A 17,647-nucleotide genomic window follows, 5' to 3' on the forward strand; every position below is an offset into this window, starting at 1 on the left:
GGATCGAGCCCCGCATTGGGCTCCCTGCTCTGCAGGAAGCCTGCTTCTCCCTCTCCCACTCGCCCTGCTTGTGTTCCCTCTCTCGCTGTGTCTCCCTCTCTGTCAAATAAATAAATAAAATCTTTAAAAAACAAAAAAAACCCCTACATCTTTAAAAAATTCTAGCTACAATTAGAAAATGAAGAACAGCCATTTACAATGACATCAAACATAGGCATTTTTTTTTTAAGATTTTATTTATTTCCTTATTTATAGAGTGCGCACCCCAGTGAGCGGGGTGAGGGAGAGGAAGAGTCTGGAGCAGACTCCCAGCTGAGCCTGGAGCCCACCTCGGGGCTCGATCCCATGACCCCAAGATCATGACCTGAGATGAAACCAAAAGTGATTCACTCAACTGGTTGAGCTGCCCAGTTGCCCCTCAAACATAGGCATCTTAATAAAACATGTCCAAGAGATCTCTTTTTTTTAAGATTTTTAAGATCCCCTGATGTGGGGCTCGATCCCAGGACCCCGAGATCATGACCTGAGCCCAAGGCAGACACTTAACCGAGCCCCCAGGCGCCCCTCTTCTCTGGGATTTAGTTTCCTCCTGTGTGAAATGGTGGGAATGCTACCTAGGCCCTTGGGATGACTGAAAGGCACCTGGCGCCCAGCCAACAGTCCCTGGAAGCCTCTTTGGGGGAAGAAGGAAGGTTGAATCCCCTTCCCTTGCCCTGTGCCTCTGGGGGACGATGCACCTGAGGCTGATGCAGCCAGTGGGGCTCTGGCCAGCTGCCCAGGTGCACTGAAGACGATGCCCCACAGCTCCAAAACCCCACCGTTCCGCTCTCACGCTTCCCCCCAGCTGCCTGCCTTCTGCACCCCAGCGCCGTTCTTCCAGCCACTTCAGCTTGCTAAGCACCTACCTGCAAGCCCCGTCCCAAATGGGCTCCAGCTTGGTCCAGCTGTCAGTACCCAGCAGAGCCCCCTGCCAGCTCTGGCCAGGGCTCACCTGAGCAGGAGTCCACCGCACAGCACCTGCTCACACACCTGTTGGGTCTGGGCTGGACCCGGCTTCAGTGCAACTGCCTGCCCACCCACTGTCACTCACATCTGTTTGGATCACTACCATTTCCTGCATTTCCTGTGCTCTGGCTGGGCACAGGGTGAGACAGGTGGCCCCCGTCCCAGGGCATTCATGAGCTCCTGGGCAGGTTAGTGACCAAGCTCCCCAGTGAAAGCTGTACTCCACGAGGACGGCCTCCATAGCCAGATGACTCCACCCACAGAAGTGGGTTAGATGGAACCCGTGCCCTAGTCCTGCTGAGGAGTGCTCCTTGGTCCGCAGTCTCCCCACCCTGGGTCCTCCGCGTCCTGAGCCCCTGGATGCTATTGCAAGTTAGAGATAAAAGCCCATGAAGAAACTAGCAGAAATGGGCAATGTTGTGATTTGGCGGGGGGCTGGGGGAGAGGCGCTTTTCACAGATACCATAAAATAAGTACTTCAACCCAGAGGGGACCTACCCAAGGACACGGGGAGTTAGTGGCAGAGATAAACGGAACTCAGGTCTCTGACTGTGGGCCAGTGCTGCCCGCCCCCCTGCTTTGCTCTGTGCTTCCACGCGAAGCCCTGGGCGGAGCACCACCAGGCGCAGGGTGGGTGGCCGTTTGCACGGTGTCCCCTGCAGCATCTCCCTCCACAGCCAGGAGATAGGGCAGAACCAGGCTCCAAAGGCCGGGTCCCCAGCCACGCAAGCTCTCCTGGCAGCACAGCACAAGCCCAGGCTGCTCAGCCCGCTCTCTCCTGCGCTTTGTCCCACTGAACTTGCACACTTTTTTTTTTTTTTTTTTGAAGATTTTATTTATTTGACAGAGAGAGAGCACAAGCAGGGGGAGCGGGAGAGGGAGAAGCAGGCTTCCGGCAGAGCAGGGAGCCCGACGCGGGGCTCGATCCCAGGACCCCGGGATCATGACCTGAGCTGAAGGCAGGTGCTTCATCAACTGAGCCACCCAGGCGCCCCATAACTTGCAGTCTTTACCCCAAACTGTGAGGTCTTGAAGCCCGACACAGAACAGATGCCCACGTGGAGGAACTGCCTGGTAGTGGCCCCGAGAAGCCTCCTCCATGCCGTCTGCCCCACTTACCTCCCTCCCCCGCGTGGGCCCAGGCGCTTCCTCACCTCACCTTGATCCTGAGACCATGGCTCCACTCCGGCAATAGCCTTACTTGTTTTACAACTTTTAAGCTGAGGTAGGTTCCAGCCTCGTTTAGTGCCGAGTTCTCTCCTGAGGTCTGTCTAGAAAGCTGCTCTTAGGACAAAGAGCCACACCCATAAAGCTGGTCTTCCTACCGAGTGTCTTGATTCCAGCATGGGTTTGGGTTGTTTGTGGGGTCAGATCCTTGTAAAACCAACCGCAACTTGGCCTGAGGCTGGGGCCTGGCAGACTCCGAGTAACCCCCCGGCATGTGCAAGGAGTACAGGCGGAATTTAAAGTGGAAAGTTCGGGGCGCCTGGGTGGCTCAGTTGGTTAAGCGACTGCCTTCAGCTCAGGTCATGATCCCAGGGTCCTGGGATCGAGTCCCACGTCGGGCTCCCAGCTCGGCGGGGAGCCTGTTTCTCCCTCTGACCCTCTCCCCTCTCATGCTGTTTCTCTCCTGCTCACTCTCTAATAAATAAATAAATAAATAAATAATCTTTAAAAAAAAAATAAATAAAAAAAATAAAGTGGAAAGTTCGCTCTGCCCCCTCCCCGACCCCAAGGGCCGACAGAGTTGGTAATTGGGAAGGCGGAGGCTCGTCGAGGGCCCGGGCCGCCACGCTCAGTCCGGTTCCCAAGGGAGCTCACGGTTTGCGATCGCTGCAGCCAGAGGTGCTGCTCCTGGGGAGGGGGGCCCAGGCGGACGCCAGCTCTTCCTCAGCAAGCCTTGAGTGAGCTCTTTGTAGGGACACCACTAATACGCAATCCCTGCGCTCAAGGGGCGTGCAATCAAACGGGGAGAAACAGTGGGCACCCACACCTGGACCCGGGGAAGGGAGGATGGTCCTTTCGGGCTGCATAACAAAGTACCATAGATGGGGAGGCTTCGGAACAACAGACACTATTTCTTACCGCTCTGGAGGCAGTGAGGAGCGGACGGCCTCAAGGCCTCTCCCCACGCTGTGCCCTCACAGGGTTGAAGGAGTAGAGGCGCTCTCTGGGGTCTCATTCATAAGGGCACTAACCCCACTCCGGAGGGTCCCACCCGCATGACCGCCTCCTCACGCCATCACTTTGGGGATGAGGCTGCCAACACGGGACTCCAGTGGGGACACAGACATTGAGTCCTTAGCAGGCTCTTTGCAGTGGTGGTATTTCCAACGGACAACGGCTAGCACCGGGAGTTAGCTTACAGAACCACCGGCTGGGCTGGAAACATGCACCGGGGACCCAGGAATGGCTGCACCTGCCGAAAGGGGCTCAGGTCAGAAGGTGGGGAAGCAGGAGGCTACCACCAGGGCTGCGGAGCCAAGCCTGTGCAGCAGGGGGGAGGCGGGGCAGGAATCAGAAAGCAGGGCAGAGGCCCTGACTCAAGTGCACCGTGTGGCTGGCCCAGCAATGCCCAGAAAGCCCGTCCCAGGGAAGCCTCGTGCGGACAGGGGCCTCTGCTTTCCCGGAACGCAGACGGCCCTCGGCGCTGGGGAGGGCGCAGAGCCGCTTCCTGCCTTAAGTTCAGCCTGTAATGTGCGCGCTGCCCAGGCCTGCACACTCCAAAGCCTACGCTTAACGTCGGCCTCCCAAATTGGGCAACTGATGGAAGGAACCCGATTGTTGCCCAGAACCCCAGTTACCAGGGAGTGTGAGAGCTGGTCTTTACCTTCCTGGTCTCTGCCTTCCCAGAAGTGGCACGGGCAAGAGGGCTCCCAGCGCGAGGCTGGGAGGAGAGCGGAGTTAAGTGCCCGGGAGACCTGATCCCAAAGGCAGGTGCCTGCTTCCAGTGTGTGCCGGGAGTGGGCAGTGAGGGTGAGCAAGAGGGCCGGAGCTCAGCTTTGCACACACAGACCGCAGAGGCTCTGGGACTCCTTCCCAGGCCTGCATTTCTCAAGGTGGTGGCGAGCTTTTCCTGCACAAGATCATTAATCCATGGGGAGAAAAATCAATGAAAGCCCGTTGACTGAAAAAGATAACCGGGTGGAATTTTTCTAGGGGAATAAAAAGCTCCGAACCATAAGTCATCTACTCGCTCTATTAATAACCCAGGAAGCCTTGGCTGGCAGACAGACAGGTGCGGGACATACACACATGGCCTCCACTTTGGGGGGTGGGTTCTGTGGGAAGCTGCGCAGGGGAGGTAGACACACGGAGACAGGAAGGGCCAACAGCAGAAGTGGAGAGGGACACAGAGGGTAGGCCAGGCCCAAGGGACAGGGCAGAGCTGCAGAGACAAGTGAGGAGGGGTGAGTCTGTTCCTCCTTCTGGAAGTAAGAACTCTGTTCAGTTCACTGTACCTGGAAACGGTAACACCGTGCTTCTGGAAGCAGCTTCCAGCTCTCTAACTGGCAGGAGCAGCCTTGGTGCACTCCTTCCAGCGACCCAGGGGTGGGCTGCCAGCCTCCCTCCAGCCCTGGGCCCTCACTCCCCAGCTTGCTCGGGTCCAACAGAGAGGCTTGTCTTCAATTCTTGATCCTCTGGGGCCTTGCCAAAGGTAACGAGGACTAATGAGGGTGCATCCCCGGGCCCTTCCTCCGGGCTCAGGTAGCCCGGGGATAGAGGCAGAGGCCCCAGCACACACACCAGCACAGAGCGCTGCGCCGGCACCGTAAACACGCCACCCGGACCCAGGCTGCTCAAGGGGGAGCGTGGGGGGCCAGGGGGCAGCAGTTAAAGGGTCCGTGTGCAGAGGCAGAGCCCGGGGAGGAAGGCTTTGCAGACGGCAAGGAAGGCAGGTAGGGACAAGGCGCATCGGGGGCCCCGCAGAGAGCCTGGAGTGGCAGCGAAGCAGGGCCCACCAGAGGCTTTTGAGGACAGGTCAGTGGCACGCGGCTGGCTCAGGCTGGCGGGGGTGGGGGCTGCCAGGTCAACCAGGAGGGGGGCAGAAAAGGTGCTTTCAATGCAGCCTCGCACCTGGACACCTGGCCTGAGTATCTCAAGTGATTTGTATCACAAATCAGTTCAAGGGTTTGTTGTTGTTGTTGTTGTTGTTGTTGTTTTAAGATTTTATTTACTTATTTGAGAGAGAGAATGAGAGAGAGAGAGCATGAGAGGGGGAGGGTCAGAGGGAGAAGCAGACTCCCTGCCGAGCAGGGAGTCCGATGCGGGACTCGATACCGGGACTCCAGGATCATGACCTGAGCCGAAGGCAGTCGCTTAACCAACTGAGCCACCCAGGCACCCCTTTTTTTTTTTTTTTTAAGATTTTATTTACTTATGTTGTTGTTTTTTTTTAAATTTTATTTATTTAGGGCGCCTGGGTGGCTCAGATGGTTAAGCGTCTGCCTTCGGCTCAGGTCATGATCCCAGGGTCCTGGGATCGAGTCCCACATCGGGCTCTCTGCTCCTTGGGAGCCTGCTTCTCCCTCTGCCTCTCTCTCTCTCTCTCATGAATAAATAAATAAAATCTTTAAAAAAAAATTTTATTTATTTATGTATTTGAGAGAGTGAGTGTGGGGGGAGGGGCAGAGGGAGAGAATCTCAAGCGGACTCCCTGCTGAGCGAGGAGCCCAATGAGGGGCTCCATCCCATGACCCCAAGATCATGACCTGAGCCGAAATCAAGAGTCGGATGCTTAACCCACTGAGCCACCCAGGCGCCCCTGGGTTTTTATGACTTGAGTGCTGTGCATCCCCCCCAAGTTTGCGAGCTCCGTGGCACCTCTCCACCTGAAGAGGCCTGCGTGTCCCCCCGAAACCCCGGGCACCCCGGAGGGTGGGGACCACAGGGAGCCCCGGGTCACTGGTGAACTGACCTGTGGCTGTTTTGTCTTCTGTACAGTTTGCTGGGGAAACAGCTGGACAGCCCGGACACAGCTTGTAAGTATGAGGAAGGAGCGTGCAGGGCTGGGGCCAGAGCGTGTCTCTCTGGGAATGGCGTCAGGGCTGACGTCACCACTGTGCCCAGCGAGGGAAGGATAGGAAGGACCCACGAGGAAGCAGGTGGAGCGCCTGGACACGGCTAACCCTGTGCAGCCATCAGGCTTTCGAGTGGGGAGAGAGGGTCCAGGTACCAATTCTCCCTTCTGGCAGAGATGTTACTGTTGGCTGAGTGTTCAAAAGATCTGATAGAAAATGAGAAATGATGGTGGGAAAAGCACAAATTCAATATAGATGATTTGGCTTCCCCAAGATTTTCTTCATTTGCTACTTTTCTCTCACTTTTTTTTTTAAGATTTTATTTATTTGACAGAGAGAGACAGTGAGAGAGGGAACACAAGCAGGCGGAGTGGGAGAGGGAGAAGCAGGCTCCCCGCTGAGCAGGGAGCCCCATGCGAGGCTCGATCCCAGGACCCCAGGATCATGACCTCAGCCGAAGGCAGACGCTGAACGACTGAGCCAGCCAGGCGCCCCGGCTACTTTTCTGATTACAAAATACGTGCTTATCTGCACACCCATGTGCACGGCAGCATTATTCACAACAGCTACAATGTGGAAGTAGTCCCAAGTGTCCACTGAGGCATGAACGAACAGGCAAGACTTGGTGTGTATATACGATGCACTACTGTTTCACCTCAGGAAGGGAATTCTGAGACCTGCTCCCACATGCAGGAACCAGGAGGACGTTTGTTAAGTGAGATAAGGTGGTCACGAAGGGACAAATGCCGCATGATGCACTGACAGGCGGGAGGCACCTGCAACAGTCACATTCCCGGAGGCGGCAAGTGAACGGTGGGCGCCAGGGTTGCAGGCACGGGGAAGGGGGCTTACTGCTGAACGGTGAGGTGATGCGTACTGGAGATGGTGGTGGCTGCACGATGGGGCATGTGCTTAACGCCACCGCCCTGTGCGCTTAAACACAGCGCAGGTGCGGGGCGCCTGGGAGCTCAGTCGGCGAAGCATCCGGCTCTGGATCTCAGCTCAGGGTTTGATCTCAGGGTTGTGAGTTCAAGCCCTGCATTGGGCTCCACGCTGGGCATGAGCCTACTTAAAAAAAAAATGGCTGGGCGCCTGGGTGGCTCAGTTGTTAAGCGTCTGCCTTCGGCTCAGGTCATGACCCCAGAGTCCTGGGATCGAGCCCCGCGTCGGGCTCCCTGCTTGGCAGGAAGCCTGCTTCTCTCTCCCACTACCCCTGCTTGTGTTCCTGCTCTCACTATCTCTATGTCAAATAAATAAATAAAATCTTTAAAAAAAAAAAATGGCTAAGATGGTAAATTTTATACTTTGTCTTTTATGGCAATAATTGAAAAAAAAAATCAGGAAAAAAACCCCGTATGTGAAAACTACACACACGTGTAAAAAAAAAACGCACCTGCCCAGAATCCCACTTCCCAGAAGTAAACCATTGTTTTGACATACTTACCTCCCCACTTTTTCCTCTACCTTTTCCCAAAAAAAGTTGGGATTACACTATATACCCCAATGATCTACATTTCTGATTATTTTATCAGCAGTTCTTTACACTATTAAAACTATACGTATACAAAAATCAGTGGCTTTATAATATTTCACAGGGAATTGCGCATTATTGGCATCAGATTGCCAAGAGAAAACACTTCAGCCAAACAGAAGAGACTCCCCCTCTGATGTGCCATCCCCTCCATTCCACCCCCCTCCCTGTTCCCAGAAGGGACTACTGACAGTCTGACCTGCTCCAGTGTGTCAGGAACGGGTGGGTCCGTGCAACGGCTCGCACGAGCCTAGTGGTACCAGTGGGTTTCCAGCTCCACGGCGCTGGACTGACGCCCCGAATTCTCTTTGTCTTTTCCTCACAGTCCTAAAATGGCTGCCACAGCCCGAGCCATCATGCTGGTTTTTGGGCAGGAAGGAGGGAGAGGGGCTGTCTTCTTTTCTCTAAGATAATGGGCTTACCTTTCCGTTAGGGAAGCAAAGCCACTGCAATAATAATACACACTCTCCTTAACATTTCACTGGCCAGAACTGGGTCACATTCCCTCTGACTCCTTCTCAGAACACTCACTGGCTAAAGGAAATAAGATGGCCTTGGATGTTTAGCCAAGCACCATTCACCTGCTCAGCAAAGGTAGTTCCTCAGGCCCTCCCTAGGGGACATTTCTCCCTAACGTGAACAAACTGGAGCTCTGGAGGGACGGAGCACTGGGTGCTGAGAGCCACTGTCAGCCAGGAACAAAGTGGACGCCCCAGGGGTCCCCACACGTCCTGCTCCACAGACACACACATACACACATGTGCATGGGACACACAGTAACACATTCAGCCATTCCTCCAGGTTGTTTCTAGAAGACCGTTCTGCCGTGGGACCTGTTTACACAAGGGCCACCTGAGAGCTGGCTGCTGGTGCTGGGCTGGTGGGGGAGTACCCGGCATGAGTCAGGGCACCTCCCCATCTCCATGTTTGTGCGACAGATCCCAGTGTCTACTGGGATGAAGATTTAATTGCACTTTACATTTTGTTATGTGACAGGTAAGTTGCTACATTTGGTTCCTATAAAAACAACAGTTTGCACAGAGGATGGGGAGATGGGAGTTAAAAGCCAGTGTGAGAAGAGAAAGCAACCCGCAAGCTGGTTTGCAACCCGGAAAGGCAGAGGAGGGGTAGTCAGATAAACTTTGACATTGCAAGCTCGCTCCTGGCCATGGCCACCTGCCTGGACTGCAGCCAGAAGTGGACTGCTTCTGTTCTCTCAATGAGTGGGCTTTGCCTCTAGAATTCAGTGGTTTGGGGGGAATAGGGGGTGAGTGGTGTCCAAGGGAAATCACTACTTAACAGCTGTGAGAAGTATGTGCGAGCAGGTCTATAAAACACCTCTAGCTGCTAGGGACGCCAACAGCATTGTTGACCTGCTAACCTCTGGATTAATACATCAATTAATACGGCATTTATTTCCATAGGAAATGGTCCTTTTATGTGGACTCTTCGTTGTGATGGTTGTGACAGGACTTGACTTGTAATACCACTCTCTTCAAAAGGGCTGGATGAGGGGCACCGGCTGGCTCAGTTGGCGGAGCGTGCGACTCTTGATATTGGGGTCGTGAGTTTGAGTCCCGCATTGGGAGTAGAGTTTACTTAAATAAATAAAAACTTAAAAAAAAATAAAAGGGCTGGATGAAAGACTGGGTCAGCTTCCTCTGAGCAGGTCAAAATAAGATTATCTTCTCAAAGCACAGTCTACTTAAAGAATTTCCTTTTTGAATATGCTTTTGAGAAATAACTAGAAAGAACACATCACTTTCTCGTAGCTTGCGGCAAACGAGAGTCTTTCCTTTCTTCACATTATAAACTAATTTCAAGACTGATGATCTTTCACTGTGTTTGAAAAGAATTTTCTAGAATTCTGTCTCATTTCCAGGCACTTGTTTATTTGCTTGCAAATGTGGACATTCACATTATGCAAAAAATCTTAGGAGCAAGTAAGCTAGAATTCCGAGTTCTCAGAGGGTTTGATTCCTTTAAGACTCGGACAACAGTTTAACCCAGTGAAGAAGCATTCTTCTTCCTCCCAACACCCATCACAGTAAACAGCCCTTCACTTAACACTTGGGATGTTCCAGGCCCTGAGTGCTCGGAAGCACGGAGTGTTGCAAAATTGAAGAAGAAACATCCCTGCCTTCCAGAAGCCTTCAACCCAGGAACTGTCTACAGGTAATTAAAAGACCGCTAAGTGCACTGTCAGCTGCGAATACCACCTGCTCTGGGAGTTCTTTCTTTCTTTTTTTCCTGGGAGTTATTTCTTTTTTTTTTTAAAGATTTTATTTATTTATTTTGACAGAGAGAGACACAGCGAGAGAGGGAACACAAGCAGGGGGAGTGGGAGAGGGAGAAGCAGGCTTCCCACGGAGCAGGGAGCCCGACGCGGGGCTCGATCCCAGGACCCTGGGATCATGACCTGAGCCGAAGGCAGACGCTTAACGACTGAGCCACCCAGGCGCCCCTCCTGGGAGTTATTTCTAACTGGAGAATCTGGGCATGCCTTGAGGCAGCATCTGAATTGGGCGGAGACGCTGGTAGACCCGAGGAAGGCATTCCTTAATGGAGGGAGGAGAACTAGCAAAGGCGGGGAAACCAGTGAGGAAACCTTTGTGAGGCTCCATGTTGGGGGAGGGGGCAGGATGGGGCAGCAGGGGACGGGGAAACCAGTACGGAGGAGGAGGAAATGCATTTAGCACCTCCTACAGCCAGGAGCGCTGCGCATATGATTCCAGTCTAACTCTGCAACAACCTTGAACATCAATATGCCTATTTTACAGATAAAGAAACTGACCACAGAGATTAAGAAACTCATCTAAGATCACTAAATTAATAAATGGTGAAACAAATATTCAAATCCAGGCCTGTCTCTTTTTTTTTTTTTTGCTATGCCATATGCTACCTTAAAACCCAGCTAAGGTTCTGGACTTGATTCCACATGCAGGAGGACGGCGGGGGGCGGGGCAAGGTAGCAGCATCACCAGGTACGTCTGCTCAGACAGGCCCACCGTGTGTCCTGCACTGGGCTGGCTCTGATTCCCTCCAGGAACAAGAGGCAAGCCACACACCATGCCTGCCCTCAGAGAATGTCCGATTTTGTGGGAAAGCAGAGCTGGTAACAGCCACTTTCATTATAATGTGGGAACAATGGTAACTATGGAAATACCCTTCCAAAGAAAGCTTCCCAGAGAGGTCACCTGAGCAGCTTTGGAAGACGAGTGAAGTTGGAGGAGGTAGGAAAGGACGTTTTGGGCAGAGGAAAAGGAACAGTCTGGAAACGAGGTTTGAGCTAGCACGGTGCACATGCCTGCAGGTGGTGTGAAGGCTAGAAAAAGAGGCCGCAGGGTCAGGAACGCCTTGCGAGGAGCTGGTCGGTCCCAAGGCTCCCGGAGCCCCTGAGAAGTTTGCAGCAGGGGAGCGATGTGCGCCCATCTGCAGGTTAGAAGGGGGACTGGCAGCGGGTGGAGCGGCTGGTTGGCTAACGCGTAGGTGACAGAGAGCCACAGCCTACTCAAGGACGGCAGGAGCGGGAATGGAGAAAAGTTGGTTTTGAAAAATATCTGCATCAACTCATTAGGAGCTGGTGGCTACACATGGGGGATGAGGGAGAGAGAGGAGTCCAAGATGAATTCCCAAATTCGGGCCTGAGCAAGGGGTGTGCTGGCGAGAGGAAAGTGCCGGAGGGCAGGGCTGGTGCAGACGGAGACACGGGGCAGCAGGCGGGGTGTCCCAGGGGCCACGGGCCACGGAGTCTGAACAGTGGGGCGACAGCGCTCTGGGGTGAATCCAGGATAGACGTGGAGCTGAGTACAGTCAGCACGCAGGGGTCGGTGCGCGGGGGGCCGTCGGGAGCCACACGTGGGGATCTGGTGACCCAGGGGAGCATGCGGAACCAGGAGAGCGGCAGGAGAAAGAGAAATCATGAGCGAGAAGATGGAGACCAAGCAGAGGGTGAGGACGGCCACCGTGGGGGGTCCGGGGACACAGCAACCGCTGGTGCCAGGGGCAAGAGCAGGTGAGGGGGCGAGGTCAGCAAGCTTTCCTCCGTCTGGCCGGCAACGGGGCGGCCGGTAGACTGCCGGGAGCCACGGACCAAGTCAAGGTTGGAAAGACAGATGGGCTCGGGACACCTAGCTGGGAGCAGAAGGAGAGAGGCAATGGCTAGAGAGAGCCTCGTTTTTATTTATTATTTATTTATTTCAAAATATTTATTTATTTGACAGAGACACAGCGAAAGAGGGAACACAAGCAGGGGGAGTGGGAGAGGGAAAAGCAGGCTTCCCGCTGAGCACGGAGCCTGATGATGATGCAGGGCTCAATCCCAGGACCCTGGGACCATGACCTGAGCGAAGGCAGACACCCAACGACTGAGCCACTCAGGCGCCCTGAGAAAGCCTCATTTTTAAAGACCAGGAGAGATGCAATCCAATGAGAACAGTCCGGAGTGAAGACAGCGGTGGCAGAGGAGCCTGGGGGAGCAGGGGCGGGGAGCAGAGCACAGGTGGAGCAGGGGGCTCGGCCAGCAGCGCTGCAGGGTCGAAGGGTGGAGGGGGCCGGCCTGCAGGGGAGGCGGCTACAAGAGGACAGCTGGCACCTGGACAAACCAATCTGGATCCCTCCAATTTTCCTCAAGTAGGAGGCTATGGCGGGGGGATGGACACAAGCACATTTCTTAAGGACTTTGAGGAAAGTAATTTAGAGAATTTGCTGAACACAGTGATGGAGGGAGGTGGAGTTAGGACAAGCAAGAAGACTTGTCAAGTGACAATAAACGCACAGCTGAGGCCGGACACCGTAAGTTACGGCAAAAGTCTACCTACGCGAGTGGTGTTCCCTCCAGCGGGCCCCAGGATTCCAGAAGTATAGAGACAAGAGTGGGTTGATCCAAGGGTTGAAGTTTTATCAGACAGGACGGGATGCTGAAGATGCTGGTGATTAGCCACGGATTTCCAGTCTGGGAAAGAAAGGAGGGATCAGAAAATGGAAGGTCTGAGGCTGAAGTAAACGGTCAATGGGAGAGAAGGGGGAGTCGTAAAGGACAGGGCATCGGGGGTTTGAGATTCCAGACGTGGTGCTGCTCTTCGGCACGACAAGGATCGGGATATGGCAGCTGAAGGCGGGGGAATGAGGTAATGGAATTGCAGAGGCCAAAATACAGACCCAAGTGCCGGTGACTCAAGTCAGCTAAGGGCTGGCATGGCTTGGGTTCGAGAGGAAGAGTGTAGATTAAGCGCCAGGTCATCAATGAACACAGGAGCAGGTGAGGAGATCGTAGAGAGCAGTGTCTGGAACGGCATTAGCCTCATACCATGTCAGGGCGAGCACTGCCTTTGGAAGGATTTGGTCAAGACATCAACTAGGAAAAGACGCAGCCGATCCATGACTGCGTTCTTGCCACGAGGACAATGCCATTTGAACAGAACAGTGCAAGGACACTCCCAACCCATTCCTCGGGTAGTATTAGGATGGCACGGTGTAGAGAGGATAGTCCTTCTGGCCTACCCCCATCCTTTAAATCCCAAGTTCAAAACTGTTCGTGACCAAAGGGAGGAAAGAACCATGCACCAAAGTGTGCCAAGGAAGTCAGGTGGTTAACTCTACACGAGAATGTGGTTCACTGGCACACGGAGGAGAGACCAACAGCCTCCCTCTTCCCTGACCCCACCTCAGGTTGCTGTTTCTGTGGCAGCTGCTGAACCCCACCATCACAACGCCCCGCTAAGTCCCCTTGGGTTTACCACCCCTCCCCCCGACCAGGCAAAGCACCCATGTCACAAGAAAAGTGAGCAGTAAGATACCAGCAGCTGGATCGCAGTATAGACCCTTCCAAAGGGAGCTCCAATGTGGAGAAACAGTTCTGATTGACTTGGAAAACACAAAAGCAAGCTGTTTATTCTACTTTTAATAGACAGTAATCCATCTAGCTCACAGAGATTAAATACTTACCACAGATATGGCAAATCTCTTAAAAAAAAAAAAAAAAGTCTGGCTAGTGTGTGATTTTTCATCTAGTTTAAGAAACCAAGGGAGCGCTGGGTCCTGTCTATAAGCCTCAGCCGTAAAGCCAGCCGTGCCTGAATGCAAAGCACAAGCCCGCGAAGTCCGACGAGTGGCAGGAGCTGGCTCAATCTAGGAAGGACAAGGGGAGGAATAAAATATAACTGGTCCTGAAGAGCACAAGCACCCTACACACCCCAGCTGGGCATGTTACTCACCATGACCATGCACTCCCATAACGCCTGAAGACTGGCATTATTAGGCCTGTTCATAGCTCCGGAAATTGAGGGTTTATAGGTTACGAGCCTTTGCTGATGTTACAAGGATAATAAACGGCACCATGGGGACCCAGACCCAAGCTTTGGTGACTCGTCTGCCCTTCCCACTCATGGGTTTTGCATTTGGTCTATCTTGCAAGGCCTGGAATTCCAAACGATTTCCGCTCTTAATCCCCACGTTCAAGTGTGAATTCTGAATGGGGAATGGCTTATAAAAAACAACAAGACAAAAGAGGACATGCTGTTAGGAACTAAGTATGAGTGAGAAAACCGTAGCCAACCCCAACAGCACTTCCAGTGGATGAATCTGTTAATTTGAATTTCCAAGGCTAAAAATGAGCCTTATGGGCTTGCCCCAATATTGACAAATTTGTCACTGATTTTTTTTATCTACTCCTTCGTCACATAGAAACTTACATAAAAGACAAAAAGGCTGGTATGCAGCCAAGTGCTGGGCCAGGCACTTTCTGGTTCCTTCGGCCTATGAGTCCCAGCCGAGCTGTCCCTTACTCAGGAAGGCCTTTACCTGACAGTGTTACCACCTCTCCTCTTCTTCCTAACACTTCACAAAACCAGAATCATGGCACATATCTGTAAGCCACCCGTTCATGACCTATCCTCTCCAGATCGCAGGCTCCATGAACACAACTGTGTCATCCTGCTCACGGCTGTGTCCTCGGGGCACTCGGCAAGGGGAATGACCAGCCAGACTCACCGAACTCCCCAGGTCACTCCTTTTTACAGAGAAAACGCATCAGGGAGGCTGGTATCCCCCCCCACTCTCAGCAAGGCCCACCTAACTCCCCAGTCCCTGTAGGCTGTTCCGTTCCACCACACTAACCTGCCTCACGCACCCAAATGCAGTGCCTATGCTGTGAAAGTTACCAAGGACTGAGAGAGAAATGCCTCCTCATTCTGTTCAGGTGCATACACTGCACGTGCCTGGCTGGGCAGGTGGGAGGAGTAACTGCAACGCAAAGAAGTCGATTCAGCCTCTCTTTGAAGGGCCATTCGACCAGCAAAGTAGAGGACAGCTAGGCTAATTTATTACTGGACTACAACTCTCCTTAGAGTTATGGGTAGTAACCAGATCCATTCACTGAAATAACCCACTTGACCTCAGGAAGAGAATTTGCCGAAGATCTTATAAAAGGACATAAAATGTTACATAAATGTTAGCTTAAGAGACATGTCCTGGGCGCCTGGGTGGCTCAGTTGGTTGAGCGACTGCCTTCGGCTCAGGTCATGATCCTGGAGTCCCAGGATCGAGTCCCACATCGGGCTCCCTGCTCAGCAGGGAGTCTGCTTCTCCCTCTGACCCTCCCCCCTCTCATGTGCTCTCTCTCTCTCAAATAAATAAATAAAATCTTAAAAAAAAAAAAAAAAGAGACACGTCCTTACGGTATCTTACCACAAGGAAACTCCAAATCTAACATACGCATCATGGAGAGAGGAGTATCCTTTTAATAGCCCAGATTTCACAGATCCCACAACCGAGAAGAACTACAGTTTAGATGATTAAGACAACAGGTAAACACCTATAGTATTTCATTTGACCTATATTAATACAAACTAGGCATAACTAATTTAGATGAACAAGCAGGAAATTTCAACCTCATTTTCCCAAAGATTTTATTGGAAACTCAGCATGGACCTAAATTGGAACAGCATTCAAGCTTCCCCCCCCACCCCAAAATGCAGATCCTAGCTCTACCAGACCCGGCAACGTGACCTTGTGACTTTGAGTGGCTCCCTCAGCTGCTTTCCCTGGGGGGCAAAATGCAAAAAATTGCCCACAGCTCTAACATTCTTCATCCTGCCACTCAAGCAGAAAGTACTAACTGCCTACTGGAGATAACCTTGCAGGGAATAAACAGAACTAACCAAAAGCAATTTCATTTCACAAAGAAGCTACATTCATTTGTGGTAAGGGAAATTATTCAGCGTCATGAGTTCATTACCTGAATCATTCCCAATCTGTCAGAGATACACATAAGGTACAATGGGATCTAACAGCTAGCCTCCTTATAATCCATAAATAAGACATCGTCTGAAAAGGGGAGAAATACCAGCATCTTCTAACTCACATCCTTTATTCTTCTGCTCACTCCCGAACTTCGCCCTCTCCACGTGTGTCCCTAAACCACGCACTCTTTAAAACTGAGTTTGAGCATTTAATGGAGGTTTCGGGAAAGAAACCACTAGGAAAATGAGGGAGGCAGGAGACTTCAAGAGTTGTGGCCAACAGTCCACATCTTTGTCCTGCTACCGTCCTGATCAGGTGGCCAAGGGGCACATTCCATGTAGGATATCTGTCACCACATCTCAGCCATTAGTGAGCTCGGACTTCTCTCCTGCTCTGAGAAAACTTTGCATTGACTTTTAGGATTCTTCCGATATTCTAGTTTTTTCCGCAGTTGTTGACATTCATCTCTGTGGTAGCCTGGAAGCCTTGTGCAAAGTCAGAGCCTTTGAGACACTTGAAATGGTCAAACACTATCACACACAACTCCTGTCATGGTACTTTCAACTTCACTTTTTGATGAATCAAAAAAAGCAATCATTCCATGTGCAAGGCACTCAGCTGTAGATGGACACAGCCATGATCTTTGCCCTCATAGTTAGAGGGGTAAAAGCACCCAAACGCTGGTGTAAGAAATACCAGCTTAAATAAATGTTAATTGTTTGTCCTATTAAAAACGGACTCCAGACATTCAGAGGGAACGCTCATTGGCTGAATGGGCTCATTCTGCCCAAACCGAAGAGTAAAAGCAGTAAAATTATCCCTACTTTTAGAGTCCCAAGGCTCTGAAGTGGCAATTTAACCTGTCTTTTTAAATTGATTTTCACCTTTAGTAGCAAGTGCAAGCAGGCTAGAGCCAATGCAGCGCATCATCTTTGCACATCTAGTCACACCATCCTTCATAGCTAAAAGAGCTGAAGGTAAGAATACCTCCCACCACAGAAAACTCAAGGCCTATGTTAACAGGTCACCTGCTCTGGGGCAAGTTTTGTTGTTTTAGGGAGAGGGAGAGTGTGAGTAGGGGTGGCAAAGGAGGGGGAGACGGAGAGAAAGAATCTCAAGCAAGCAAGCCCAGCGAAGAACCCGACTTGGAGCTCAATCTCACGACCCTGAGCCCAAAATCAAGAGTGGGACGCTTAACTGACTGAGCCACCCAGGCGCCCCTGCTCTGGGTCAAGTTTTAAAAAGCTATTCCTGGAGGGGTGCCTGTCGATTAAATGCCTGACTCTTGGTTTCCGCTCAGTGGTGATCTCAGGGTTGGGGGGATGGGGCGCGGAGGAGCCTGCTTGAGATTCTCTCTCCCTCAGCCCCTCCCCGCCCCACACTTGCTCCCTCTCTCTAAAATAAATCCTTAAAAGCTATTCTTGGAGCAGGTGCTGGGACAGCACTTAGGAACATCTTAATGCTGTGTCACACCTGCCACCCTTCCCAAGTTTTAAACCCTTCCCAGCTTTCTCCACTTGATGGTGAACATCTACAGATCTACCACCTAGAAGCTAGGCTACCTAAGCAGGTACACCCCCACCATTTCTCTTGTATCTGTGGGTAAGTATCAACTACTTAGACATTTTCCCGTCAATTACTGGAGAGTGGGGAAAGTGAAATTAAGCCACATAAAAAAATTCTCCCACAACTGGTTTTCACTTGTGAAATATTTATGCACAATTTATAAGCTATGAAGCCAGAAATGACTTATTTCAACAGATTTGACTTTGCCAAACCGTGTGGGTGCAGCACTCCAAGGGGAATTACTCAGGTTTTGAAACTCAAATTCAAAGAGAAAATGACCTAA

The 17,647-nt window shown here is 52.0% G+C and overlaps 1 protein-coding gene across 12 annotated transcripts in view; it reads right to left on the reverse strand.

Moving 5' to 3' along the window:
• DEGS2 (delta 4-desaturase, sphingolipid 2) overlaps positions 1-17,647 on the reverse strand; it is a 72,831-nt gene that overhangs the window by 53,200 nt on the left and 1,984 nt on the right. For 2 of the 12 annotated variants that reach the window (XR_010405316.1, XM_064571560.1), the window contains exon 2: positions 12,378-12,511. Coding sequence is in view for 5 of the 12 variants with exons in the window: in XM_064571560.1 (XP_064427630.1) it covers positions 12,378-12,511 (134 nt within the window). In the remaining 7 variants the exon portion in view is untranslated. Of the gene's footprint in view, positions 1-29; positions 13,498-17,647 lie in introns of those variants that run through there. The other 10 variants (XR_010405320.1, XR_010405321.1, XR_010405318.1 and 7 more) reach the window with 10 other exon arrangements.

The sequence above is a fragment of the Mirounga angustirostris genome, unplaced genomic scaffold (assembly GCF_029215605.1).
Source record: "Mirounga angustirostris isolate CCGP_5_RB_7025 unplaced genomic scaffold, mMirAng1.0.hap1 SCAF_9, whole genome shotgun sequence".
Lineage (NCBI taxonomy): Eukaryota > Metazoa > Chordata > Mammalia > Carnivora > Phocidae > Mirounga > Mirounga angustirostris.